Consider the following 27,580-nt stretch of genomic DNA (forward strand, 5'->3'; position numbering starts at 1 on the left):
AATACAAATGAAAATGAAGCCTATTAATTTAAATTCTAGTTCTATAATAAACAATGCAAAACTGCATAATAGTTCTTTTTCTTTTAAAAGTGCAACTGAAAATGTATTTTGTGCCTTAACAATTGGACTTTAAAAAAAACAAACCGTGATTGCACTGATTTACGTCATATTTCTTTGAACCAGCAGAGGGCGCTGGTAACACAGTGGTCGGTTGGCATGCAGATATCTTGCAGTGAAGAAGAGAAGCTATGCTAGCAGACAGAGCTAATAGAAAAACGTGACTTTTACAGATATTCAAGGAATATTACAGATATTCTTTCGGTGTTAAAGGGGTACTGAATCATTTATTAACATATTTAAGAGTAGAAGGTGGCCAGAAAGAAAGTATTAGCAGACTCCGCCCGCCGCCTACACTTGTGGATAAAAAAAGTACTGCGATTCAATTTTCAGAAAATTGATATCAACCGTGATACCTATGAATCGATTTTTGACTGCCTTACGATTAATCATTACATCCCTATGTAACATATTACTGGTATTTTGAGAACAGGACACATTTTTTGGTTTATATGAGTTAATATACCAGTAATATGTATATTTATATGCTTATTTATATCCTCGGAAACACCCGGACCTGATGATGAGCTGCTACACGTTGTTGCTGTTGTCTGTCCCGCTGTCGGCTGAGCAATGAGAAGTCCTGACGGTCACGTTGTCCTCTGCCTCCATTAGTTCTCTGAAATGCCGTTCATGTATATCCTCAGGTAACGCCAACTGTGACTTTTTCATTGGCTAACGAGCACTTCTGACACTGCTATCATTACGGAATGCGGATGTTTATGTGCCAAAGCGTCACGCGGTACCAGCGTCATCATGTTTTGAGCGCGTGTCGAGTTGTGTGTGCGCATGCGCGGTCCACCGTGCCAGTCTGGCAAGCTGTTTGGACCACCTCTTCCAGCGGGACCATCGGGCTGTTATCCCCAATGCGGTGCAGTTCACACCTACGCAGGACAGACTATTTTGTGGGATCGTGCGAGTCTCTGCTAGATCATGTGTCGTGCATCGTGTAGTATACATGGGGTAACGAGAAGCGATTAACACCTCACGTCTTTTAATTGACGGACTGTCGTGCCCACGTGTGTCCAGCCAGCTCCCGGTGCATCACGTCGCCGTCTTTTCTTTTTTTAAAGCTCTTTTTGCTGAGATTTGAGAGCGTCTCTCCACTTCCGGGTTTTTCTTCTTCGTCTGTTTTAATGGTGACGCTTCAGTGCTCTTTTTCTTCTTCTTCTTATTTGTACGTTGTATTTCCGGAAACAAGACCCCGTATGATCATACAGTGTGAGCAGTCAGATCGTGTCAGACCGTACAGAATCAACTTTATTGACTAAGTAATGTATGTAATACACACGAGGAATTTGTCTTGGTGAACTGTGCTCTCTCTAATAGTGTAAACATTAAATAATAACAATCAACTAGAAAAAAAAAATTAAAAAATATAAACATAAGCAGTAGTTAGACTAATATGTGCAGAACTAGATAAAATAACAAGATAATAAAATATAAAATATAATAATAATGAGATAACAGTGCAGTAGTGCATTAATGAGTAGTACAGGTGAACAGTTAAATTAAATATTATGTACATGAACATTCTCAGTGACAGATTGATCCAGGGTTGTTATGTTTAGTTCCAGGGTTTTTTCACAGAAACAGGTCTGACACTCTGACTGTTTAATGTTGATCAGAGTGACCGCCTGGGGGAAGAAATTTTTTTTTTGACGTACAGTGATCTGTAGCATCTGAGCTGAGTGCAATGATTGAAAAAAAATTGCACAGTGTATCCCAGCCTTAAGCTGAATGCAGGATGGCAGCTTTGTTTTAAAAGCCACAGAAACAGCTGTATCAGCCTGCAGCTGAGTTGTATATAGAGGGTTTTGCCAATAACATAAATCAGGGAAAACAATCTGGACAGGCAGACTTACCACTTAAACTTGAGGCGTCAAAGTTACAACAAGTTACAACGGGTGCCTATATGAATAACACACAGCTAATAAGCTAAGCTAGCGGCTGCCGAAGGTAAAGAAATAAGGAAACCCCTTACCGTTAATCGTCATACGAGCAGCATGGGTCCTAGAGTGCACACAGTGTCCCTCACACCCTGCACACAATCTGTTTAAACTCCTCCCCTCCAACAGATGCTACAAATCACTGTATGCCAAAACTACCGCCCTTAAAAACAGTTTCTTACCCCAGGCTGTCACTCTGATTAACACAAAGAGTGTCAGACCTGTTTCTGTGAAATAACCCTGGAACTAAACACGTAACAACCCTGGGTCAATCTGTCACTGTGAATGTTCATGTACATACTGTTTAATTTAATTTAAATGTTTACCTGCACTACTCATCACTGCACTACTGCACCATTATCTCATTATCATTATTATTATTACTAGTATTATTATTATCTTATCGTGTTATTGTTCTCTTGTTATATTATCTTATTTATTTTTGCACATATTAGTCTGACTACTGTTTATATTTATGTTTATAGATTTTTTTTTCTAGTTAATTGTTATTATTTAATGTTTACACTACTGGAGAGAGCACAGTTCACCAAGTCAAATTCCTTGTGTGTATACGTAACTACATAACTTGGCCAATAAAGTTGATTCTATTCTATTCTATTCTATTCTATTCTATTCTATGACACCAACTTTACGCCGTGACCATCCGTACTAGAAGTAAAATAGACCTCAAGCATACTCTTCAACTTACATGGGGAGACTGAGTGTTCCTCTTACCTGCTAACCAGCACTGAACGAACACGGAAGTAAACACCGGAAGACGGGCACAAAGCAAGAGGTTCAAGGGAGCGCAGCATAGGAGGAGGTCACTTTTATGGAGTGGCCAATGAGTGCTCTGACCCATATTACCACATATGCGCAGATTTAACAGTTGAAATGATTCTTGGCTCTCCATACTCCTGAGATGAAACATTTCTGTACTCCATGGACCCAGGTAGTATACAGATATATTACAATCACTATATTAGTCAGACATCAGTTAGAATTAGGTGTACCGTAAAGTCATATATCCATCTGCTTAGATAGTGAGTACACCTCTGACTAATATTTAACAATAACCAGTGGAGGGCTATATTCTACTTTTTACATAGTTTAGTCTTTAGCAAACTGAGGGTTTGGGATCCCTGGTGGTCCACGTGACACAAGTTGGGGGTCTGCATGAAAATGTTGTTTTATGTCATTAAAATAGCTTTACAATCTAAGTAACAATAACTTGTGTTTATTATCAGCGTTATGTGGATCAATAGTAGAATCCATCCACTTCCTGAAGACATGAAAAGCCCAAATCAGGATCTACTTATTTACAAGTTTACTAGGATTGTACGTCTTATAGGAAAAGTCAAAAACATTTTTATGGGGCATTTGATAAATAAATAATGCTTTACAACACAAAACACACACACACACACATTTCTCAACAATAACTGTTGATTGATTTGTCACATGACTGTTCCAGGGTTTGAGTTTATCTACCTGGGCTGCTGCTCTTTGTTTTTTAGACTGATGACAACTTGTTTGTAGTTTTATTTCAGCAAGTTTCACTTTTACAGTTACATTTGGAGACCTTTGTAATTGAATACCCTATTTACAGTACAGCAACCAAATTAAATTATACCAACTAAATGAATTATTAAAAATGGCCTGTGTAAAGGCTTTTTCAAACCAAAAAATGATCTTGTGAAATCTGTGACCTGTTGACCTGCACAACTCAAAGAATCGGAATTGAGAATCGTTATTTCTTGGCAGAAATACTTTTAAACACTTGCTGTACATTCAGCTGACATAAAAATCTTGTTTTCAAATATGTAGAATGATTGTGAATTTATCAGTAGCAGTAGTAGTTTTAATATTTTAGTTAATTTTTTGCAGGCACCTTTTTTGTCCGTCAAATGTATTTAAAATAAACTAAAATTAAAGAGAGAATGTTATTCAACTGTCGAAGCTTGTCATAATTTTATTTATTTATATAATTTTTTAAACTGAAAAAAAAAATGTTTATGGTCTCGGCTCCCGGAAGTCTTGGTCTTGTCTTGGTCTCGGTGCATTCTGGTCTCGGGCAAGTCTTGGTCTCAGATAGTGTGGTCTTGAACACAACACTAGTATACAGTAATAGAACAAAGATCACAGAAAGGCAACCTAGGCAGTATAAACAGAAAGATACGGTAACTGTTTCTGGATCATAGCTCTGTTATTTATGTGAGCACAAGTGACCAAAGACTTTTGATCCTTTATCACAGTGAAGGCCATGAATGTGATTGTCTGATCCAACATTCATGTCAGCATTTATATATTTTTCTTCCATTTTTAGAATCATTTTTGTGTTGTTTTGTGTGTGTGTGTGTGTGTGTGTGTTTGTTTGTTTGTTTGTTTTTGTAGCAAATAATTTAATGTCTTTTTGTTGTTGTTTTTGTACGTTTGTGTTATTTTTGTAGTTGTCTGTAATTGTGTAAGAGTTGTTTTGTGAATTTTTGTAGTCTTGGTTTTTTGGAGTCATTTTGTGTATTTGTTTAAAATTATTTTGTGTATTTTTTGGTTTAATTTTTTCTTTTTTTGTTATTGTTATGTGTTCTATTGTTGTCGTGTTATGTGTTTTTGGAGTCTCATTATTGTTGCCTTTTTGGATATTTTTCCTGTCATTTTGTGTAATACTTGAACTATTTGTGTGTTTTTGTTGCCATTTTGAGCATTTTTGGAGTCAATTTGTATTAGTGGATTCATTTGTCTTTCTGAGTCTGCAGAAGTTTTCCTGTTTTTAGGTCTTTATTCCAGCGTTCCCATGTTGGTTTAGCGTTCAACTGTTTTTTTAATTTCATTTTAAAGTATATACATTTCAGATGTAATATTAAGATAAAGATGAGTCATGCTAGTTTATTAAGGCACGAACATGGCCGTGGCTTCAGTGGCGATCATGTCAATGAGGTGACATTTCTTCCCCCATTGGGTCGCTGAGGATCTGCTTTTCAGGGAGATGCTCCTTGATGTCCAGGTCTATTGTTGGAATCATGGCTGTCTTAATTCTCTGAAGGTTGGAAAATAAAGAAAAACTTTGCTAACAGATGTGGGATGGTACAACACTGTGATATCTACTGATGGTTTGGGCTCCATGTGTCAAACTCAAGGCCCGGGGGCCAAATCCGGCCCTTTTGAGCAGGTTGTCAATCATTTTAGTTCAGGGGCCAAATACAAAGTATTTTGATCTCAAGTGGGCCGCAGATTCGACCTATAGGTGAAGAAAACAAGTTGTTTTAACACTAATTTGTCCGAGTTTGCACTTTCAGGTATAAATGACATGGAAAGTATGTAAAGTACTAACAATAATAATGCATTAAGTGTCAAATATCTGTCCCTGCACAAGCTAGATTTGTATTTTTTGGATTTTGTGACCATTTTTACTTAATATGTCTAAATTGGAACATTTGGAGGAAAATTGAAAAAAAATTAAAGTTCTTTCAACAATTTGCATTTAGAAATGATTTTATTTTGTTGTTTTTTTTAAATCACATGACAACAGTCAGGGATTTAATAACATTTTTTTTCCTGAAATCCTGCAATTTTTCACAAACAAATCACACAAAATGTTACAGTTCAGTTTTCTCATGTTTATACCACATGACTGTATCACAAGTTGCTGAAAGAAATAAAATCCTGCATCCCCTAAATTTCACACTAATATTGAAATTACTTTTCCCGCCTAAAATCTGTGGCCCACTTGAGATCAAACACGTCCATATTTTTGTGACTGTAACTGTAATTTGTATTGTATTGTATGCACTGTATGTATTGTGAAGCACTTTGTGACTTCTGTCTGTAAAAGGTGCTATATAAATAAATATTACTTACTTACTTACTTACTTACTTACATATTTGCCCCCTGGACAAAAATTAGTTTGACACCCTGATTACCTCCGCCAAGGAGGTAATTGTTCAAGGGATTCAAGGATTTTTAATTGTCATTGCGTGCAAACATGTACAAAACAGAAATAAGGTTCCCAAGTTCCATGTTAAGCCTTTAAAAATAACAATAAATATAAATAAATAAATAAATAAGTAAAAGAAAATAGGAGAAAAAGACCCTAAGAATAGAAATAGAAAAAACATTAGTAATGTAAATAGAATATAAACAAAATAATACAAATATACAATAATAAAAATACATTATACAAAAAATAACAAAAAACAATAGAACACCAACAGCAGCAGCATTAAAAACGTAATTAATTAAAATTCAAATATTTCACCGTAGACTTACCTGGATGAGGGATCCTTTATTGGAAATAATTTCCTGAATGATCCCCAGTGGGATCCACACGATAGATACCAGTGAGATGATCCAGCCCACACACTCAGCCCACCACGGGTACTTGTACTTCTCATATTGAACTGGTGTGTACTTAACAATGCTGGAGATCAGAATGCCCTACGCAGAAAGAAGAAAAAAAAAAAAACTGTATTTCACGCAGTATTAACTGCAGTTTTAAGCCACACTTTTTAAACACGACTCACAAACACCAACAGAGGACAAAACAGAAGCCAGCAGAGCCGGAAGTATAAGTTTGGAGCTTTTCCTAACATCCTCTTCACCATCACAGAGATACGAGGCACTCCTGGAAGAACAAAGGAGTGATTATATATATTTTTCTGCAGAATGAAGACAGTGACAACCTCTCAAATAGGATTAAAATCTGTCTTCGATATAACAATAACTTACAGTCCTGCTACCAACAGCCATCTATCAACTACAACTTATTAACAAGCATCAATAATAAAGGCAGTGGCTGTCAATATGTAATACGTATCCATAAACCGGCATTCTATCCGTACGCAACACCCCTCTCTGGTCAGTTTAGGTCACGTGATAGGTGCACGTAACTAATCACGTGACCTAAACTGGCCCCTCATTGGCCAGTTTAGGAAACGTGATAGGTACACCACGTGACCTAAACTGGCCAATGAAACACTACGCCCTTGTACTTCCGTTTGTATTAATACGTCAACTACGTTACAGACGAACTAACCCTAACTTACGTTATGGACTAACCCTAACGCTAACTGTAACCATAACCATAAACTATGTTATGGACTAACCCTAACTTACGTTATGGACTAACCCTAACGCTAACTGTAACCATAACCATAAACTATGTTATGGACTAACCCTAACGCTAACTGTAACCATAACCATAAACTATGTTATGGACTAACCCTAACGCGAACTGTAACCCTAACCCTAACTTACGTTATGGACTAACCCTAATGCTAACTGTAACTATAACCATAAACTACGTTATGGACTAATCCTAACTTACGTTATGGAGTAACCCTATCGCTAACTGTAACTATAACCATAAACTACGTTATGGACTAACCCTAACTTACGTTATGGAGTAACCCTATCGCTAACTGTAACTATAACCATAAACTACGTTATGGACTAACCCTAACGCTAACTGTAACTATAACCATAAACTACGTTATGGACTAACCCTAACTTACGTTATGGAGTAACCCTATCGCTAACTGTAACTATAACCATAAACTACGTTATGGACTAACCCTAACTTACGTTATGGAGTAACCCTATCGCTAACTGTAACTATAACCATAAACTACGTTATGGACTAACCCTAACGCTAACTGTAACTATAACCATAAACCACGTTGTGGACTAACCCTAACACTAACTGTAACTATAACCATAAACTACGTTATGGACTAACCCTAACTTACGTTATGGAGTAACCCTATCGCTAACTGTAATCATAACCATAAACTATGTTATGGACTAACTCTAACACTAACCGTAACCCTAACCTACGTTACAGACTAACCCTAACGCTAACTGTAACTATAACCATAAACTATGTTATGGACTAACCCTAACTTACGTTATGGACTAACCCTATCACTAACTGTAACCATAACCATAAACTATGTTATGGACTAACCCTATCGCTAACTGTAACCATAACCATAAACTACGTTATGGACTAGCCCTAACGCTAACCGCAACCCTAACCCTAAACTACGTTACTGACTAACTAACCCTAACCGCACAGAATGGTCATGTGACTTCCGGTAATGTCATCTCTCGTACGGAAAGAATGCCGGTATATGGATACGTATTACGTGTTAGGAGACTCTTTTCTGATACCTAAACTGCTTTCTTTCATTTTAAAGAGTCCTGCTTCACTCTATCAACCCAACAAGTTCTTTAGGTTTCCTGATTCCTTCATCATCCCACCTGCATCTAAATTTATCTTCTTATTTCACAGAATTGCTGTGACACATACATGAACACACAATCACGGGTACGAATGTTCAGTCCAATGCTTGACTAAGAAATTTGAACTCAGCTGACATGACTTTAAACCATGAGGGGTACATTTTAGCACCTCTGTAAAATCAACTCTAGGAGAACAAACAAAGAACACTTAAAAAATACAATGACCTGAATTTTAGATTATAACCTTTCAGTTTAGAGAAAATTACCATGAAAGCCTGACATTCCATCAGCCATACCTTCTTTTTCTTCTCAACTCACCCATATCCGAGTGTGTGCATTAGTGGTTCAGCAACAAAATCTGACTGAGTCTCATCTGTCTATAAAAGCAAGAATGTTCTGTATGTGTGTGTGTGGAGCGCATATCTCCATAACACAGTGTCTGATCGACCTGAAACTTTGTCAACGGCTTCTAAATAAAGCGAGTGAGTGCATCTGTTATTTTGGACTTATTTGGTGATTTCAAAACGTTTTTGAAGTATGTTGGTCACTTTGTTGGCGTGTTTGTTTGTCTGTTTGTGTATGAATGGATTTTGATGAAATTTTCAGGAAATGTTGATAATGGGACAAGGAAAGGGTGATTAAATTTTGGTGATGTTATGGCTACCAGGGGAAAATACATAGATCGCTTAACAAGTTATGAACTGATTTTGATGAAATTTTCAGGAAATAATAATAACAATAATGCATTTTATTTAAAAGCGCTTTTCAAGACACTCAAAGACATTTTACAGCATAAAAAAAACAAGAGCATTGATAGAAAAAAATATGACATTGAGAAAACAAGTGAGTGAGTGGGTGGGTGGTTTAAACATTAAAAGCTGAATGGAACAGGTGAGTTTTGATTAGTGATTTGAAGGATGGGAGGTCGGTGCAGTTGCTGATGTGGCTTGGTAGGGAATCCCATAGGGTGGGGGCAGCTACAGAGAAAGCTCTGTCTCCCCCAGGTTCTGAAATGTTGATAATGGGTCGGTGAACAGGTGACTTAATTTTGGTGATGTTCTGACTACCAAAATAAAATATATAGATATATACAATTAGTTTTCCCATCCACACTGTGGAACTCCTGTTAAACAATGTTTTGGAATACTGATGATGTCATCAACAGTGATGTCATCAGAGTTCAATTAGAATGTTCTAACTGATGATGTCATCAACAGTGATGTCATCGATTCCGAAAACTGATGATGTCATTAACAGTGATATCATCAGTGTTCTATTCTATGCTAATACTAAGCTAATGCAGTGTGACACTGTCTGTACACAATAACTTGAAAAATGATGAATGGATTTTGAGGCGTTCATAATCGCACACGCTTTTATGAAATCATACACGCTATTTTACTTTGCTCCCGCAAATAAAACCCCTTTATAACACTACAGTGTACAGAGTATGTACACCTCTTTGTACATCCAAACATCAAACACATACTCATTTGGCCATAATTGACAACTCTACATAAGCTCCCACTCTATGAATACATACTTCCGACAGGCACTGTACGAGTAAAAAAATATTAAACAAACCTCAGCTGTCATTTAAGCATAAGCAGACACACAGAACAGATCAAAACAAATGATTAAAACTAATTAATAGTATAGACTGGGCGTGCCCTAACTGCTCCTGGAGCCCTACCCACAATCAAGGATTTTTTTAAAAATTTCCCTCCTAGTAGCAGGTCAGGAGACAGCATGGGTTTAGTTAATCTTTAACGTGATATTTATTGCCTCAAGGATGGAGATAACTGAGATTAATGTAAATGTCATATATATGTGTATCTCTCCAGGGTCTCTGCTGTGAAGTTGTTCACGATGCACACAGGGGGGCAGATGTCATCTGCTCGGTAGCTGATTCTCTTCCATAGAGTGTTTAAATGCACTCCTTTAAGTCCAGTTTTTACATTGTCAAAAAGCACATCTTTGTTTTGCTCCAGGATTTCCTTTCTTTTCTTGCCAGTGTTTGGGCGGGGCCTCTGAACCAGGAATATTTAAGGGTAGGGATGTAACGATTAATCGTAAGGCAGTTAAAAATTGATTCATAGGTATCACGATTCACATCGATACTGTGAAAAATGAATCGCAGTACTTTTATCCAGAAATGTTGTTGGCGGGTGGAATCTGCTAATACTTTCTTTCTGGCCGCCTTCTACTTTTAAACATGTTCATAAATGATTGCATACCCCTTTAGCACCAAAAAATATCTGTAATATTACGTGAATATCTGTAAAAGTCACGTTTTTCTATTAGCTCTGTCTGCTAGCATAGCATCTCTTCTTCACTGCAAGATATCTGCATGCCAACCGCCCACTGGGTTACCAGCGCCCTCTGCCAATATCTGACCTAAATACAGTGTAAAGTCCAATTGTTAAGGCACAAAATACATTTCGGTTGCACTTTTAAAAAGAACTATTATGCAGTTTTGCATTGTTTACTATAGAACCAGAATTTTAATTAATAGGATTCTTTTTCATTTGTATTATTCTTTTATTTATTTCATTCATGATTTATTTTTAGTTAAACTGCATTGTTTTGAATAGTTTATCAAGGGATTCTTTTGACAATGAAAAATAAAAGGAAAACAGTATAGTTTTTTTATAATTTTTTTCCCCCAAAAAATAAAGGAATATTTTTCAGTCATCATTTTTCTACAGTCCCATTTTGTAAAATAAATCGTGAGAGAATCGTATCGTGAACCCAGTATCGTGAATCGAATCGTATTGGGAGTTGAGTGAATCGTTACATCCCTATTCAAGTGCGTAACATGTTAATGACGATGGAATTCTGCAGCCAGATTTATCAACACCTGATCATTTGTACGATGGATTAGTCAGATACTAATGTTCCATAAATTAGATCCTGTCGTACGACTAAATGTGAACTCAAATTTGTACCTGTTTTTACGCAAGATTGATAAATGAGGGCCTTTATTTTTAATAATGAGAGTTAATTGTTTGATGATACTAGAATGCGTTATTTTATGTTAACATATGTTTATGCTATACTTTTTTTCTATGTGTTTTTAGTAATGCAGCTGGATCTACTACGTGCTCCATATTAGAGCTACACACACAAAAAAAGAACAAACCTAAAACTAGGATAGGAATATGAACCTTTCTACATTTGTTGAAGCTTTTTGTAAATGTGGGACTTTACCAAAGAACCAGCAGACAGCAACAACTTCAAAGAAAGCCAAGAAGACCAAGGAAACCACCGCCAAGTAGTGATCCATCAGCTGGAATACGTAAATACCTCCCTGAGAGGAGAAGATCACAGTATCTTTCATTGTTTCCACATCAAAACTACAAAGTCTGCTACACATTACCTTAGTGATGTGAGGAATCCCAAAAATAAAACAGACAACACAAACAGCCAGGGCGAGCAGTTCTTCTCTCTTAATGTAAGGTAGAAGTCTGGCTCCGTACTGGTCCTTTATGAAGGTCACAGCAACTTCAACATTGGAAAACTGCACAAACATAAGAAAACACCACATTCATGCTGTTACATTCACTGATAAAGTCTTCAATTTACCTCTTTAGGTCCTGTTTTGATGGTTTGTGTCCAAGTCAGAGAATACCCTTGTTTATAGATTCATTACATGCATTCAGGGGTGACAGGGGAGGCAGAGCTTCTCCTGTCAATCTTGAAAATAAATAAAAACTTAATTATAAAATATAATACATTTTGTCAGCTGGTATGTATTATAAACCCTTTTTCAGTTCGAATTAAGTATCAAAATATTTTTTCAATTAAGAATAGCAGAATTTCTGCATGTTCAGTTCAAATACAGAGAGGATATGCTTTGGTGTACTTCTCAGTGGATTGTGTAATTCCTCACAAACTGTGCTCTTATACAATACAAAGTGTATCGCTGTCCCTCTGTATATCTCAAATAAAAAGTTTTCAAACACTCTGATTATACGCTCTGTCTTTCCATAATCTGGAAAAAATATGAAAGGTAATTCTGTAACATGTTTAGGCTAGCAGATTAATCATAAAACAGCATTACCTAAAATCATCTTCGCTCTTGTTTATATTTAGATTACATTTCCAAAATGAATTCACACTAGACTGTCTACACCCAAAAGGCTTAAATGTAGATTTTGACATGAGTGCTTTAACATCATTTCTTAAAAGGTTTTAGGCACTGCATTTTATGACTGTCTGGCTGATGTGTATGCAGTGTCCTCATCCTTTCATGTTATGTATTTCTTCTATTTGCATACTGTTTATTTGTATATACTGTATAATTAGTCTTCTCCCTAGTTTTGTTCTCTTGATGTACGTATATATTGTGTTGGATATCCATTATGCTTCCTTTATTACTTTATTCATTGCTGTGCAGTCAGGACTACCAACTCCTCCTCCTCCTGCTTCTGAACTACATCTCCCATGTGATCAGGAGTGGTTTAGCAAAGGTGTGACTGATTGCCGGCATTATATAAGTCTGTTCATTAAGATAATGCTGTTCATTACCCTGATGAAGGTCCTCTGACTGAAAGTTTGGAAATTGAAAGTTTTTACTTGCATTGATCCAAGTGTGCAGATCTGTTTTTCACACAATTATTTGTAATTTTACGTATACTCAATTGGAATTAATTACGACCTCAAATGAAAAATGTGTCACATGTGTGTGTAAAGAATGCTGATATGAGATATAAAACATAATCCATTGTCTGTTTTCAATCAAATGATGAATAAGATACTCTTTTGGATTCAATTGTATTTGTAAATCTCGCCGCACGTCACTGCTTAAGTCGTGCTGCATTTCATTGAATTATTTCCAAGCTAAGAAAGTGTTGGGCAACGTCAACAGAGACAGAGCCACATGTTCTTTAGGTTTAGGGAAGAGAACATCTTCTTAAAAAGTAACTAAACCCCAAAAAAACTTTTTTCTGATGAAAACAAATGTATTTTGGTATGTTGATTCTTGTCCAACTCTTGACATTCTAGTCAAAGTATTACAATTTGGCGTATCTTGTTGTAGAAATGTAAATGTGACTCCCCTCTATGGGTTGAAAACAGCTATTACATATAATCAAATTTAGCTATTGGCTGAAAATGGCACTTTTTGACTCATTGGTTGCTTTTTGCTTCATGAACCACTACTGTAGGCACCGCCCCTTCTATATATAATGTGTGCTTGTGTGTGTGTGTGTGTGTGTGTGTGCTTTCGCTTGCGTGCGTGTGTCCATCCACTTCTTATGGCAACCCCTTTTAACATTTAATAGCTCGTCTGGATATGTATTGTATCTTTCTAGTCAAAATGAACATTTCGGATATCTACAATGGCATTCTTCCTATTCACAATTGTAATTTCAGATATCCACAACGTAATTCGTAGTGAGATGTGGATATCTGCAACTGAATTATCCATATCCATGACTATCAATAACTCCATTTAGGGATATCTACAATTTTATTCTGACTAGTAACAATTCCAAATCAAAAAATCTTCATCTCATCTCCATTAAAAATATCTTCAATAGCATTTGTAGATACAGTATCTTCAATCACATTTTAACCAGTCAAAATGACGTTATAGATATCTTGAACTGGAATTCAGGGCTAGCCCAGGTCATTTGGGGGCCCTAAGCAAAATCAGTATATGGGGCCCACAGTGTAATTTATTTTTGGTAAAACAAAAACATTTTGGTATTATTATTATTATTCAGGGTTTCCTCCAGGAAACTTGCTAAGCCTAGTGGTAGAAAAGCCCACCGGCGGCCCACCATGTTTTTGTAAAAAAAAAAAAAAAATGTTAAAAGTTAACAAGCCTAATATATGTTATTATAAGCCATTTATTAACTATACTTAAACGTAGAGTCTTACAAAAAGGTTGTTAAAATCTTGTTATACAGTTTTAACAAACACAAACATAATATGTAATTAAATTAAATAATATCAATTGTTTTCACTTACATTAAATCCTCGTGAATCTTAAAACAAGCCATTGCTGGTCACATTTAAAAGTAAAATAAATTAACATAAATAAAAAAGTGCAAACATGGCCAATCGGTAAAACGGGGAAACTCTGAAGCTTTAGTGATTGACAAGCCTACAACATGAAAAACATGAAAGCTATTAGTTATTTTACAATAGATATTTCATTTTAGTCAATGTACTGTATTTACATTAGATATTGGTTTTGACCAGCAGAGGGCGCTGGTAAACCAGTGGTCGGTTGCCATGCAGCTATTCTAGCAGTGAAGAAGAGATGCTATGCGCTAGCAGACAAAGCTAATAGAAAAACGTGACTTTTACAGATATTCATGTAATATTACAAATATTTTTTCGGTGCTGAAGGGGTAAGGAATCATTTCAGAACATGTTTAAGAGTAGTAGGCGATGCTGCCTCTGCCTACACATCCGGATGGATAAATTCTCTTCAACATGATGAGTGCTATTGTTTGTATCAGGCATTTTCTTCCATGCTACATGCTTACAATGAGCTGACCAATCGTGGCAGCGTCACTCTCTAGGTTGCCAGTTTGTAATTACAAACAAATGCATGGCTGGATAGATGCGTGCAATGCATAGCAGTACCAGTAACATGCAAGTGGGGTTGCCAGGTTGGGGGCCCTAAGCAGCTGCGTATAGGCTGGGTCAGCCATGGTGGAATTACGTCTAGTCAAAATAAACTTGGAGGTATCTCAAACTAGATTTACAGATAGTCGTAATTTTTTGACTAGTCACAATTATGTTGTTGATATGTATAATATTAATTCCGGATTGTCAAATGTAGCTATTAAATGTTAAAGGGCTAGCCATAATTTATTGGAGAGTTGCAGATGTTTACCTCACTGTCCAGGCCCAGACACAGCAGCATGAAGAAGAACAGCGGTGTCCAGATCTGATAGCCCGGCATTGTGGAGAGGACCTCAGGGTACACAACAAACACTAACCCTGGACCTAAATCAAGACATCACCATGACTTAAGACATTGCTAGACACAACAAAAGTTTATCACAAATTCTATGACCTGAGCTGCAGTTTAAAACAAAGTGGACTTTTTTAAAAATTTAAACAGGGTTTTCTATTTGTTCTCAGAAGACCAAATATACTGCACGATGTTAGCAGATCTTAAAGCTTCTAAAAAAAATGGATGAAATAAAATAATACAAAAGGTTTGTTTGGATATAGACACGTTTACAGGGAAATCAGTTGTAGAGGGTGCAGTGTTGGGAGAAAGAAACTACTTTGTTTTTGTACCACTGCATTATTAGAAAGGAAATTTGTCGAAATGGACTGGAACAAAGTGCCACCTGGTGGTTGACCTATAATCCCAAATTCATGTTAGTCTCAGAATAGACTTTAAAGTTCTGCTGCTGGTGTTTAAATCTGTGAATGGATTTGGTCCAGAATACATCAGTGAGATGTTAGTCAGCTGATTTTAAATGTTTTTACAGCAGATTTTGTTGTTCTTATTCATTTTTAAACTGCAATTTTTTGATCATGTAAAGCACATTGAATTACCTTGTGTATGAAATGCACTATACAAATAAATTTGCCTTGTCTTGTCTAATGCTGACCGAGAAAGTACGGCGAGGTGAGGCTGGCCAGATTTATTTGTTAAGTACATTTCATACACAAGGTAATTCAATGTGCTCAACAATATTACAAGTGAAACAAAACAGCAAATAATCAAAAACATTAAAGAGACAAAAAAAAGTGGCTCAACCAATCAAGGTTTCAGGTGCAGTTTGATTTTAAGTGTAAGACATCTTTTGTCTCTGCTGATTCCATTGGCTGTCAGCCTGTTTCTAAACTATGTGACTTATCAATAAACAATCATTGGAGTTGACGCTTACCATCTGTGGCTATTCTGTCCACTGGTAGGTTATGGGTGTAAGCCATGTAACCAATACCAGAGAAGATCACAAAGCCAGCTAGGATACTTGTGAATGAGTTGATTACCGACACAATTAATGCATCTCTGTAAAGAAAGAGAAGAGTGTATCACATTTACCACAGATAAGGAAGAAATCATCCAATCAGGAAGAAACAAGTTTTCTTACAAAGCAGTCATGGGAAATTGCTGGCCAAAAACACACAATATGACAGAAAAAATGCACAAGAAGATAAATACACAAAAAAAAAATCAAAAAAGGTACTAAACAACAATAAAAATACACAAAATAACAATAAAAATGCACAAACGTACTCTAACACCACACAAAATGACGTAAAAATACACAACAAGACAATATACTGTAAATGATCACAATTATTGTAAAACACACAAACCGACAAAAAAAATACTGAAATGAGACTAATACACAAAATGGCATCAACAACACACACACACAAAAAAAAGTTGTAAACGTGAAAGTGAATGTAACCATGTCAAAAATAAACTGAATAAATAAAAAATATAAATAAATAAAATAAACTCAAAAAACACATAACAAGGAAGAAAAACAGACAAACATGAAAGAAATAAGTACAAAACAACTACAAAATTATGCAAACCTTATATTCTTTCCTGCATTAATGCTCAGATGATCATTATCTTAAATGTTGACATGAATGTTGATAATTAATCCCTCATATCAGAGAATCCCATTTTTATGGCCCCCGCTGTCATTAAAGTTGCCCATGTCTGCTTTAATGGAACTCCTCCCAAAGCGAGGCTTCCTTGCATCAAAAGTTTTACATTGTGTTGTCAACAAAAGACCATATTTGTGCATATTAATGATCAAATAAGTATGTTTTTAAAAACTTTTCCCCATCAGTGGTATTGAGGAACATTTAGCAATTTGGTGATTTAAACATTTACCTGAGAATGTTGTTGCTGAACCTGTTGTAACTGGCCAACGAAACCATGGAGCCAAACGATATTCCCAGTGAGTTAAACACCTGTGCAGCAGCGTAAACCCAAACCTGCCAAAGTCAGACAGGACGCATTAGAGTGAGATCAGTATTAGTCTGTTTTTTAAAGCAGCAGATACAGAGACAAGGAGATAGACAGTTCAGATATCACGCTGCTTTTGTTGATGAATGACTGTCACAGAGCAAAAACTTAGCCATCAAGGGCCTATACTACGAAGCAACAGTAGATAATTATATCTTGGATTTATCTCCATTAGTGGGCTTCACCTCACCAAACATTGTTCGTCAGACAGAAGCCGTCCTACGACTCTCGATTACAACTCACTTAGTTAAGCGAGTTGATTTCAGCCTGGCTACGTGTGCACTCTTTTGACAGAAGAGGAGATTACAGTGTAAGACCAACCACAATCACAGAGAAACTGGAGAGAAACTTACATGACAATTGAGGAATAATTCTTTAAAAATGTGAAGAATTCAAATCCATAATTCAGACCAAGTGAGTGAGTGTGGAGTGAAAGGATAATCCCTTAATTCTGTAAAGCGACTTTGAGTATCCAAAAGAGCGCTATATAAAATTGATGCATTATTATTATTGTTATTAAAAAGAAAACACTGTTGCTGCAGTAAAAGCAGCGAAGGATGAATGCAGAAATTGATGAGCGTTAATGCTTAAATTAGTGAGATTATAAATGGAGAATAAACAGACACTCTGATCAGTTTCAATTTACCTTTTACCTTGTGTGTGTCTCTGATGCTGCATTCATACAGCTCAGCCTAAATCATAAGGTTGAATACATTTATATTTTATATTATTTTACAGGAGTGAAGCTCTTTGTATCACCATAAAATACATTAATTAATTAATGGCTTTATCAGATGACTAATGTAGGTCAGTCCATCAGGTAAAAATCTCTGTGTCCTATAGAATGTCATGGGTAAATGAAAGGATTGATCAATATCTAAATATTCTTTCTTTCCTGTCAGCGTCACATCAGATCCACACAGAGATGTGTACACAATAATCCTCCTTTTATTGGACAGGTCATTTTCTAGGAGAAATGAATTGGTCAGGAGGCAGGACTTTAGTACTCGCTCAGATCTGATCCACAACAAAACCTGGACCTGACCAGGTTAGTCGTTCAGCCTAAGTGACCATGGTAATTTAGCTCCGTAAAGCCTGATTTAAGGTTCTGCGTAAAATCCGGATCAATATACTGATTCTGGATCAATTTGAAAAAACTGAAATCTCCATTTCTCATCATTGGCAAAATAAAAAAAAATCATATTTCAGTTGGTATTGACCGACTTTTATGAAATTTGACTCAGTTATGTCAGGTTGGCACCCCACCGAGTTTCATCCAGATCTGATCAGAATTGCGCATTTCATTGGGATTTTTCAACAAAAAAAAAGAAAAAGGGGTGCCCATACATTTGGACTGTACTGTATGGTTATAAATGGGCACAGAAATGTCCTCCAAGCCTTTAAAGTGTGAATGAAGATGGTACCAAGTGAGAAAAGTTGTTGTTGTTGTAGTTGTTCTCTTTCTCACCTGCACGTCAAACAGTTTGTTCCAGACAGGCGTCACAAAGTAGAGAACACCCTCCTTGGCTCCAGGAAGCTGGGCATTGTTGATGAGCAAGGCGATTAGGATGAAGTATGGAAAGACAGCCGTGAAGTAAACAACCTGTACAAAACCAACCCCAAGACGAGGGTCAGACTTTAGTGAATTATTCTAACTGATTATCTTTGCATTCAGTGAGATTCATCTGTATCCTGACCTCAGGTCTATCTGGACCAAATGATACTTCCAATAAATGCAGGTGATGGATTACTCTTAAAAACAAAAAGATATGTGTGAAATCAGATTTCAATTCCCCTTTGCCTTGATTGTTTTGTATCAATGGAACAATAAGTCTTATCTTTGTTGGACTCAGTTTGAAGTCTTCACTTTCCTTTATCGTTCAATGTTTTTAGAAGTTGTTAGATGTGTTATTATTCATAAGCTCTCTACAGTATTTCTACAATGTAAGCACAAAAACACAGAAAACAGTGCTGACACCTTGCCAGTGGACTTGACTCCTTTGAATATGCAAAAATAGATGATGACCCAGACAGCAAAAAGGCAGCCAAAGAGCTCCCAACGTATGCCCCCAAGTTCCTCAATGCTGTTGGTTTTCTCCAATAACCTATGGCTGGAGACAAGGAAAGCAATGTTCAGAATTTACTAGGAATGTAACGATTCACTCAACTCCCAATACGATTCGATTCATGATACTGGGTTCACGATAGGATTCTCTCACGATTTATTTTACAAAATAGGACTGTAGACAAATGATGATTGGAAAATATTCATTTTTTTATTTTTTGGGGGGAAAAAAACTAGAAAATACGGTACTATTTTCCTTTTATTTTTCATTGTCAAAAGAATCCCTTGATAAACTATTCAAAACAATGCAATTGAACTAAAAATAAATCTTGAATGAAATAAATAAAGGAATAATACAAATGAAGAAGAAGCCTATTAATTTAAATTCTGGTTTTATAGTAAACAATGCAAAACTGCATAATAGTTCTTTTTCTTTTTTTAAAGTGCAACTGAAAATGTATTTTGTGCCTTAACAATTGGACTTTAAAAAAAAAAAAAAACAGTCATTGCCCTGTATTCATGTCAGATATTTGTTTGGACCAGCAGAGGGCGCTGGTAACCCAGTGCTCGGTTGGCATGCAGATATTCTGTGCAGTGAAGAAGAGATGCTATGCTAGCAGACAGAGCTAATAAAAAAACGTGACTTTTACAGATATTCAGTAATATTACAGATATTCTTTCGGTGCTAAAGGGGTAAGGAATCATTTATGAACATATTTAAGAGTAGAAGGCGGCCAGAAAGAAAGTAGTGGCAGATTCCGTCCGCCCCCTCAGCATTTGGACAAAAGGATAAATATATAGCGCCCTCTGCTGTTTAAAAAAAGTACTGCGATTCAATTTTCAGAAAATCGATATCAAGCGTGAAACCTATAAATCATTTTTTAACTGCCTTACAATTAATCGTTACATCCCTAGAATTCACATTGTTAAAAAAACACACTAGGCAAGTCAAGGCAAATTTTTTTGTACAGTGCATTTCATACACAAGGCAACTCAATGTGCTTTACATGATAAAACATTCAATTGTTTAAAATCAATAATAACATTTAAAATCATCAGTAAAATCAATTCAAATCATCAACAAACAACACATCAACAACATGACCAAAAATCTCTCTCTCAATCATATGCAGTAGAGAAAAAAAGTGCCTTTAACTTTGATTTAAAAATGTTCACATTAGATGCTGACTTCAGCTCTGCTGCAGTTTGTTGCACTTCTTTGCAGCATAACAACAAAAAGCAGCATCACCATGTTTACTGTGAGCTCTGGGCTCCACTATCTGACCTGTGTCCATAGATCTGAGAGAACTGCTGGGTTCATACCTGACTAACATGTTACTGATGTATTCTGGACCAAACCCATTCACAGATTTATACACCAGCAGCAGAACTTTAAAGTCTATTCTGAGGCTGACTGGGAGCCAGTGTAAAGACTTTAAAACTGGAGTAATGTGCTCTGACCTCTTTGTTCTGGTTCAGACCCGAGCTGCAGCGTTTTGAACCAGCTGTAGCTGTTTGATGCTCTTTTGGGGGATTCCTGTCAGAAGACCATTACAATAGTCCAGTCTGCTGGAGATAAAAGCATGGACCAGTTTCTCCTGATCTTTCTGAGCCATTAAACCTTTCACTCTGGAGATGTTCTTTAGGTGGTAGAAGCTGTTTTTGTGATAGATTTGATCTGACTGCTGAATGTAAGATCTGAGTCAATCAGAACACCAAGGTTTTTGACATGGTCTTTAGCTTTTAAAGATCAAGACTCAAGATACTTGCTGACAGCAGTCCTCTTTTCCTTGTTACCAAAGACAATCACCTCCATCTTGTCATGGTTTAGTGAAGGAAGTTTTCACTCATCCAGCAGTTTACTTTTTCTAAGCAGTCACACAACACCTCAATGGGACCATAGTCATCTGGGTTCAGTGATAGATATACAGTAGTTGTGTGTCATCTGCGTAGCTCTGATAATGAACCTTACAGTTCTGTGAAATTTGTCCTAAAGGAAGCATATAAAGGCTAAACAGAAGGGGTCCAAGAACAGAGCCCTGAGGAACCCCACATGACATTGGTAATCTGTCAGATTCAAAGTTTCCAATGCTTACAAAATAACTTCGCTCCTCCAAGTACGACTTAAACCATTGCATTACATTTCCATTTAGTTCAACCCATGTTTGCAATCTGTGCAACAAAATTGTATGATCTACAGCAGGGGTGTCCAAACACGGTCCTCGAGGGCCGGTGGTCCACCAGGTTTTTCAATGTGTCCCTGCTCCAACACAGCTGAGAGGCTCATTAGCAGACTTTCTGCAAAGCTGCTTCAGGAATATGTTAATAAATGATTCATTACCCCTTAAGCACTGAAAGAAGCACTGAAAGAATATTACTTGAATATCTGTAAAAGTCACGTTTTTCTATTAGCTCTGTCTGCTAGCATAGCTTCTCTTCTTCACTGCAAGATATCTGCATGCCAACTGACCACTGGGTTACCAGCGCCCTCTGCTGGTCCAAACAAATATCTGACATGAATACAGGGCAATGACTGTTTTTTTTTTTTTTTTAAAGTCCAATTGTTAAGGCACAAAATACATTTTCAATTGCACTTTTAAAAGAAAAAGAACTATTATGCAGTTTTGCATTGTTTATTATAGAACCAGAATTTAAATTAATAGGCTTCTTCATTTGTATTATTCCTTTATTTATTTCATTCAAGATTTATTTTTAGTTAAATTGCATTGTCTTGAATAGTTTATCAAGGAATTCTTTTGGCAATGAAAAATAAAAGGAAAATAGTACAATATTTTCTAGTTTTTTTCCCAAAAAAAAAATTTTGTCTACAGTCCCATTTTGTAAAATAAATCGTGAGAGAATCGTATCGTGAACCCAGTATCGTGAATCGAATCGCATCGGGAGTTGAGTGAATCGTTACATCCCTACTATATGAATATTTAAGTCACCTGTTATTATTAAAAAGTTGTATTCAGTGCATACAACTGACAGCAGTTCAGCAAACTCATCCATGAATTCTCCAGAATATTTTGGGGGTCTATACATTACTAAAAACAGAACTCTTGAATCACCCTTCAGTAAGAATGACATATATTCAAAGGAGATAAAATCACCAAATGTTATTTCTTTGCACTTAAATATTGATTTAAAAATGGCAGCAACTCCACCACCTTTCCTGCAAGTACGACACTTATTGAAATAAATAAAGTCTTGTGGTGCACTCTCATTGAGAACAGTATTACTGATACCATCATTCAACCACGTTTGATTAAGAAATAAAAAGTCCAAGTGATGTGTCAAAATAATATCATTAATTAGTAGTGACCTGTGTCGCTCTAATTTGAACACAGCTGGCCTGAGGAGAAGAGTGATCCTGGGCCTGGTATCCTCGAGGAGCGATGGGTGGTGCAGATTGGTTCTTTAGAGGAGATAAGATGGGACCGTGGTGGGGTAAAGGGTGGGGTGTCAGTCTTGTGCCAGCCAGAACCAGCTCGTTCATCTGGGCAGTTAAATCCAAGAAGGCAGGGGTAGGAGAGAAGCTGAATGAGGTGGAAGTAGGTGAATTTTGGGGTGAAGCAGGTGGGTCCTGAGATGTGGGGGTTGGGTTGACCTCTTCATTGTGGCGATTTTGATTTCTTGCTGGAAGCTCATCGACTCCATGTTCTTTCCTTGTTGTTTTGATCTCCGATGGTACATGTTGTCCTCTGTCTTTATCAGAACTGATAGCAGTGTGACTGGTGAAGTAAAACAAGTTGGATGTGAAAAGTTTTACTCCAGCCTTGTTTAGACACAGTCCATCTGCTCTAAAAAGATAATGACGTTCCCAAAAATTAGGAAAATTTTCTATAAAATTTAGTGAAAGGGCAGCACAAGCCAAAGACAAAAATTTATTCCAAGAGTAAATCCTTGAGAATTTCAGATCTCCTTTGTGGACTGGAGGTATCGTGCCACTGATGAACACTTTAGGCTGTAAACAACTCACAGTTTTTAGCAGATGGGTGAAATCCTGTTTTAACACCTCAGACTCCTCCTTGGATAAATCATTTAATCCAAAATGAATCACAACATTTTTCAAATGTGGGTAATCTGCAACAATATACGAGATTTTGTCAGCCAGGTCTGATATTGTGTCATGGTAAGCAGATCACTTTCACGTTGCTGCTAAACGTCTTCTGAGCATCTATCAGTGTGTGAGGTTGTTGCTTTGGCTTACCATGTCACTTTTGTTTTCCTGAAGCACTTTCAGTCTTCGCAGTTCGAGAAGGTTGTGTGTTGACCTCATTAGAGCAAGATCCTAGATCATTCAGCAGTGGGGCGAATCGATTACCCAGTTCTCCATGAAACTGGGTTTGTGACTTGGTGATACTCCTGCCTTTAACAGATGTCCACTTTTGTGCCTGGGCAGACAAGGGAGTTGATGTTGAGGCTGCAGTCTGCGAAGCCAGTGCAGGCCAGTCCGTCTCATTATTGATATCAGGGCGCTTTGCTCGGTCCGTTAGCCTTTGAAGTGGATATGACTTTTTCTTAGGCTTAGCTCCCAGGGTATCCCAGGGAGGACTCACACCTGTTGGCTTATCAATGGGAACAGGATCCTCCCTCGGTCTGATAGCTTTGTTAGCTCGGGCTGGTAGCGAGTTTGCTTTATCCACTCCGCTGTTTTGAAACAGTGGCACAGTCGTATCATTATCATATCCACAGTGTCCATTAACCTCAATGTTTACTTGTATTCTTCGCACTGTAATCTCCAGTTCAGTAATCTTTTGGAGAAGACTGCTGTATTCTGTTATGGAAAGAGCCATTCTTCTGCTCGTTAGCTTGCTACTTGTAGCTAGCTAGCTTTCTACTTAGCTTTCCAGTTGAGCCAGCAAATAAAAAAGCAGTAGATGATTACCTCAGAGCCAGAGTCAGATGGTAAATGATAGAGTTTGATGTTGAAGCATCGTATCATTTCTCAGAAGAAAAAGTTCATGTTTAGTAAATAAATTCCTCTGTGAGCTCCGCTCTGCTCTTTTGCTGCCGGAACAAGACACTAGGGAAGAAAACATAGTGTCAAGATTTCTTGTATACTGCCTCCAAGAAACATTTAATTAGAACATATGGTTGTCAAGACATACTGTAGTATTCTCACTGGCGTTTGTCTATCCGTCCGCCTGTCAGCTGATGTGGATGATTGTTAGCAGGATATCTCAAAAACTTTGGAACAGATTTTAATTAAATTTGATGAGCTGACAGACAATGTCAAAATGAAGAATGAATTTGATTTTGGAGATGATCTGGCAGGTTATGTGGATACAGTACAGGGTTCTCACCAGCGCTATTGAGCCCGCTACACTGTGATTTTGATCCAATACAGTGTGTTTCGACCAGATTAGGGGCTTTTGTGTTTTTTTTTTTTTTTTTTAATTGGTACTGTCATAATAATTGTTGTACACTTGTACACTAAAGGGACTTCCAGGTGTGCCCGTGTTGTTGTAACTCTCTTTAATCTGCATAACTAAGAAAAACATACATTAGCCACATCATCTCTGGTCTTTGGAGAGAGCAGACGTGTTTTCCTTTGCTCCGATAACACGACCTTGGCTACAGCTGGCTACAGCTGAACAGCCTGAAAAACTGGGCCCAAGACTGAAGGAAAATGGTGAAAAAACCGCAGGGAGGCCCTTCAGAACCCAATTCGGGTTTGGAAGAGGTCAAGGAGATGATACGCGAGGGTCTACAAAACCTATCTGCCGAGATAAAGTCGTTGGAAAAGACGCTGGAAAACTCACTGGAAAGACTACAAAGCGAAACAAAGGTACTGAAAGAAAAGAATGAAAGAAATGCTGAAGAGATAAAATTGTTGAATGCGAGGGTTGAACAGCTGGAACAAAAGGAAAGAGAGAAAGATGTCATCATCACAGGCCTAAAGATAAAACCCAGGAGTGACGAAGAAACAAAATCGATTGAACAACAGGTCATTGACTACCTGAAGTCGAAGGACATTGTCCTGAACCCTGACAACATCAACTCCTGCCATCTCCTGCCAAAGAAAAATGATAACAGAGCTGTAAAAATAACCTTCACGAATATAAAATTCAAAGGAGAAATACTCAAGCAAGGAAATAAACTCAAGGGAACGAAGGTGTACATCAATGAAAACCTGACGAAACAAAATGCAAGCATTGCATGGAAGGCACGCCAAATAAAAAAAGAAGGAAAGATTGTGAAGACGTGGTCAAAAAACTGCAGGATTTACATCCAGGAAGAAGAGGACGGAAAACCAGTTCTCATCAAAACGATGGACAACTTGGGAAAATACGAAGGATCCACCTAAACAACAACATTACTGATGGTAATCATGGATATGGACCCAGATCTATATAAACACTGGGAACAAAACTCAGACTGTGATTATTTTACGGAGACCGAATTAAATGTGGAAACCAAGAGTAAAAAAGGTCTGTCATTTATTCATTTCAATTGCTAGGTGGTGGGGTGATTAAGGATTACATTAAATTTAAATTCAAAGTGTTTATTGTCATATGTGCAGTTAGAAACACGTTTTTTTTATATACAATGAAATTACTACCTTGCTTATGAACTAAGATATAATAATGTATTTATACAAGTTAAATCTAACAGTGGAAAATACAACACTGCCAATAAAACTAACAACAGCAGTTAGAAACACGCTTATGAACTAAGATATATTACATTAAAATACTACCTTGCTTGTGAACTGGGATGTGGTGATGTGTTTATACAAGTTGGATCTGATCCCATCATCAGACAGTGGAAAATACAACACTGCCAATAGAACTAACAACAGCTGGATTACCCTTGATGTAGAGACAGAACAAGGTGACATTGTGGATGAAAAGGGAAGAACCTTCCAAACACCTTCGAAAGAGGAACTATTCTTGAACTGGAGGAATGCTAACAATGTCTGGCAGGGAACAAGGCCAACACGAACAAAGATAGAGGAGGACAACACTGACAACAGATGAGAATACACAAAAAAGGACGTTCAGAAGAAATCAAGAATGTTTTGACCAGAGAGACATGTAAACCCATGTAAATTTGCGATGGTAAAACAGGGGACGGGACCCGGATAAGCAAACTGCTTCTCTCGTCTTCTTTTTCGGCATGTACAAAAAAGAAAAAAAAAAAAAAAAAAAAAAAAAAAGTGAATGTAACCATGTCGGAAATAAACTGAATAAATAAAAAAATAAATAAATAAAAATCTATTTAATACAGGGGATTTGCTTGGATGCTCCCTTCTTTACCTGAAGACCCTTGCCACCACTAACTTCCCTTGATGCTGCCTGTGTGCACCCTCCACTTGGTAACCCGTAGTTACCATTCAATATAAACAGTGTAGCCTCAACCAGACGTAGCGTGTAGCGGCACATGAAGCTGCTCGTCATGTTTATAACTCGCAACAGATCATTCTACATGCCTGAGTACGGATGTGAATACTGTCGGTTGGGACACGTTCGGGCCGTGCTCTGTCGGGCTCGGAGCAGGTCAGGTCTTTGTTTTTAGGCCGGATTAAAGCTAATCTGTGTGCATTCTCAGCTCTGTAACCCATAATCACCATCCAATATAAACAGTTTGCTTCATAATCAAAACAAAAACAATCAACTAAATAAAACAAGACAAAAGTATAAAAATAATGAGTTGGGGGGGGGGGCCCTTTGATCATAACAGTCCCAATATTACTGCGGGTCCCACATAATACCTTATTTAAATTTGAAAAGCATGGCTTCGATTCAGTTATTTCTGGTCTATACAGTGTCTGTGAGTATTTATAAGTAGAGGATCTATACCAAGCATAAGTAACTAACTCTGTTCATCATCATACTTCACCAATTCAACAAATATGTTTTGGCTTTAAAGCAGAACTAAGTAACTTTTCACTTTAATAAATCCTTCTCGTAAACTCTGTAAGGGTAATTTAAGTGTTTATGGGGTGATTGGGGGGTCTTTCGTCTCCCCCTGCTGTCTCTGGCAAGAAAACCGCACTTTCAACTTTCCTGCCTCCGACCCGGTGGCAAGACGTTCTGCTTTACGGCAGCCCAATACAAACTAATGTTAGATTATGACCAGCCCCGTGGCTGCACTTGGTTGTCTACAAATTAACTTTTCTCAAACTTATATCATGGCGGAGCCAGCAAAAAAAGACAGAGAAGACCTTTGTCCGAAGAACGTAGCAACTCCTTGCAGTGACAGCTCAGCAGCAGCACACAGCAATCACACAC

General features: G+C 37.2%; 2 protein-coding genes across 4 annotated transcripts in view; both read right to left on the reverse strand.

Moving 5' to 3' along the window:
* LOC114469719 (sodium- and chloride-dependent GABA transporter ine-like) overlaps positions 1-2,820 on the reverse strand; it is a 45,866-nt gene extending 43,046 nt beyond the window's left edge. The window contains exon 1 of one of the 3 annotated variants that reach the window (XM_028457477.1): positions 2,802-2,820. The gene's annotated coding sequence lies outside the window, so the exon portion shown is untranslated. The other 2 variants (XM_028457479.1, XM_028457476.1) reach the window with 2 other exon arrangements.
* Positions 2,821-4,690: 1,870 nt separating this feature from the next.
* LOC114469692 (sodium- and chloride-dependent GABA transporter ine) overlaps positions 4,691-27,580 on the reverse strand; it is a 49,880-nt gene continuing 26,990 nt past the window's right edge. The window contains exons 4-13 of the mRNA XM_028457437.1: positions 19,254-19,386; positions 18,744-18,878; positions 17,141-17,244; positions 16,173-16,297; positions 15,161-15,273; positions 11,687-11,827; positions 11,518-11,617; positions 6,588-6,688; positions 6,334-6,501; positions 4,691-5,103 (exon numbers count right to left, since the gene is read on the reverse strand). Of these exons, the coding sequence (XP_028313238.1) occupies positions 4,996-5,103; positions 6,334-6,501; positions 6,588-6,688; positions 11,518-11,617; positions 11,687-11,827; positions 15,161-15,273; positions 16,173-16,297; positions 17,141-17,244; positions 18,744-18,878; positions 19,254-19,386 (1,228 nt within the window). The 3' untranslated portion in view covers positions 4,691-4,995. The remainder of the gene's footprint in view (positions 5,104-6,333; positions 6,502-6,587; positions 6,689-11,517; positions 11,618-11,686; positions 11,828-15,160; positions 15,274-16,172; positions 16,298-17,140; positions 17,245-18,743; positions 18,879-19,253; positions 19,387-27,580) is intronic.

The sequence above is a fragment of the Gouania willdenowi genome, chromosome 9 (genome assembly GCF_900634775.1).
Source record: "Gouania willdenowi chromosome 9, fGouWil2.1, whole genome shotgun sequence".
Taxonomy (NCBI): Eukaryota; Metazoa; Chordata; class Actinopteri; order Blenniiformes; family Gobiesocidae; genus Gouania; species Gouania willdenowi.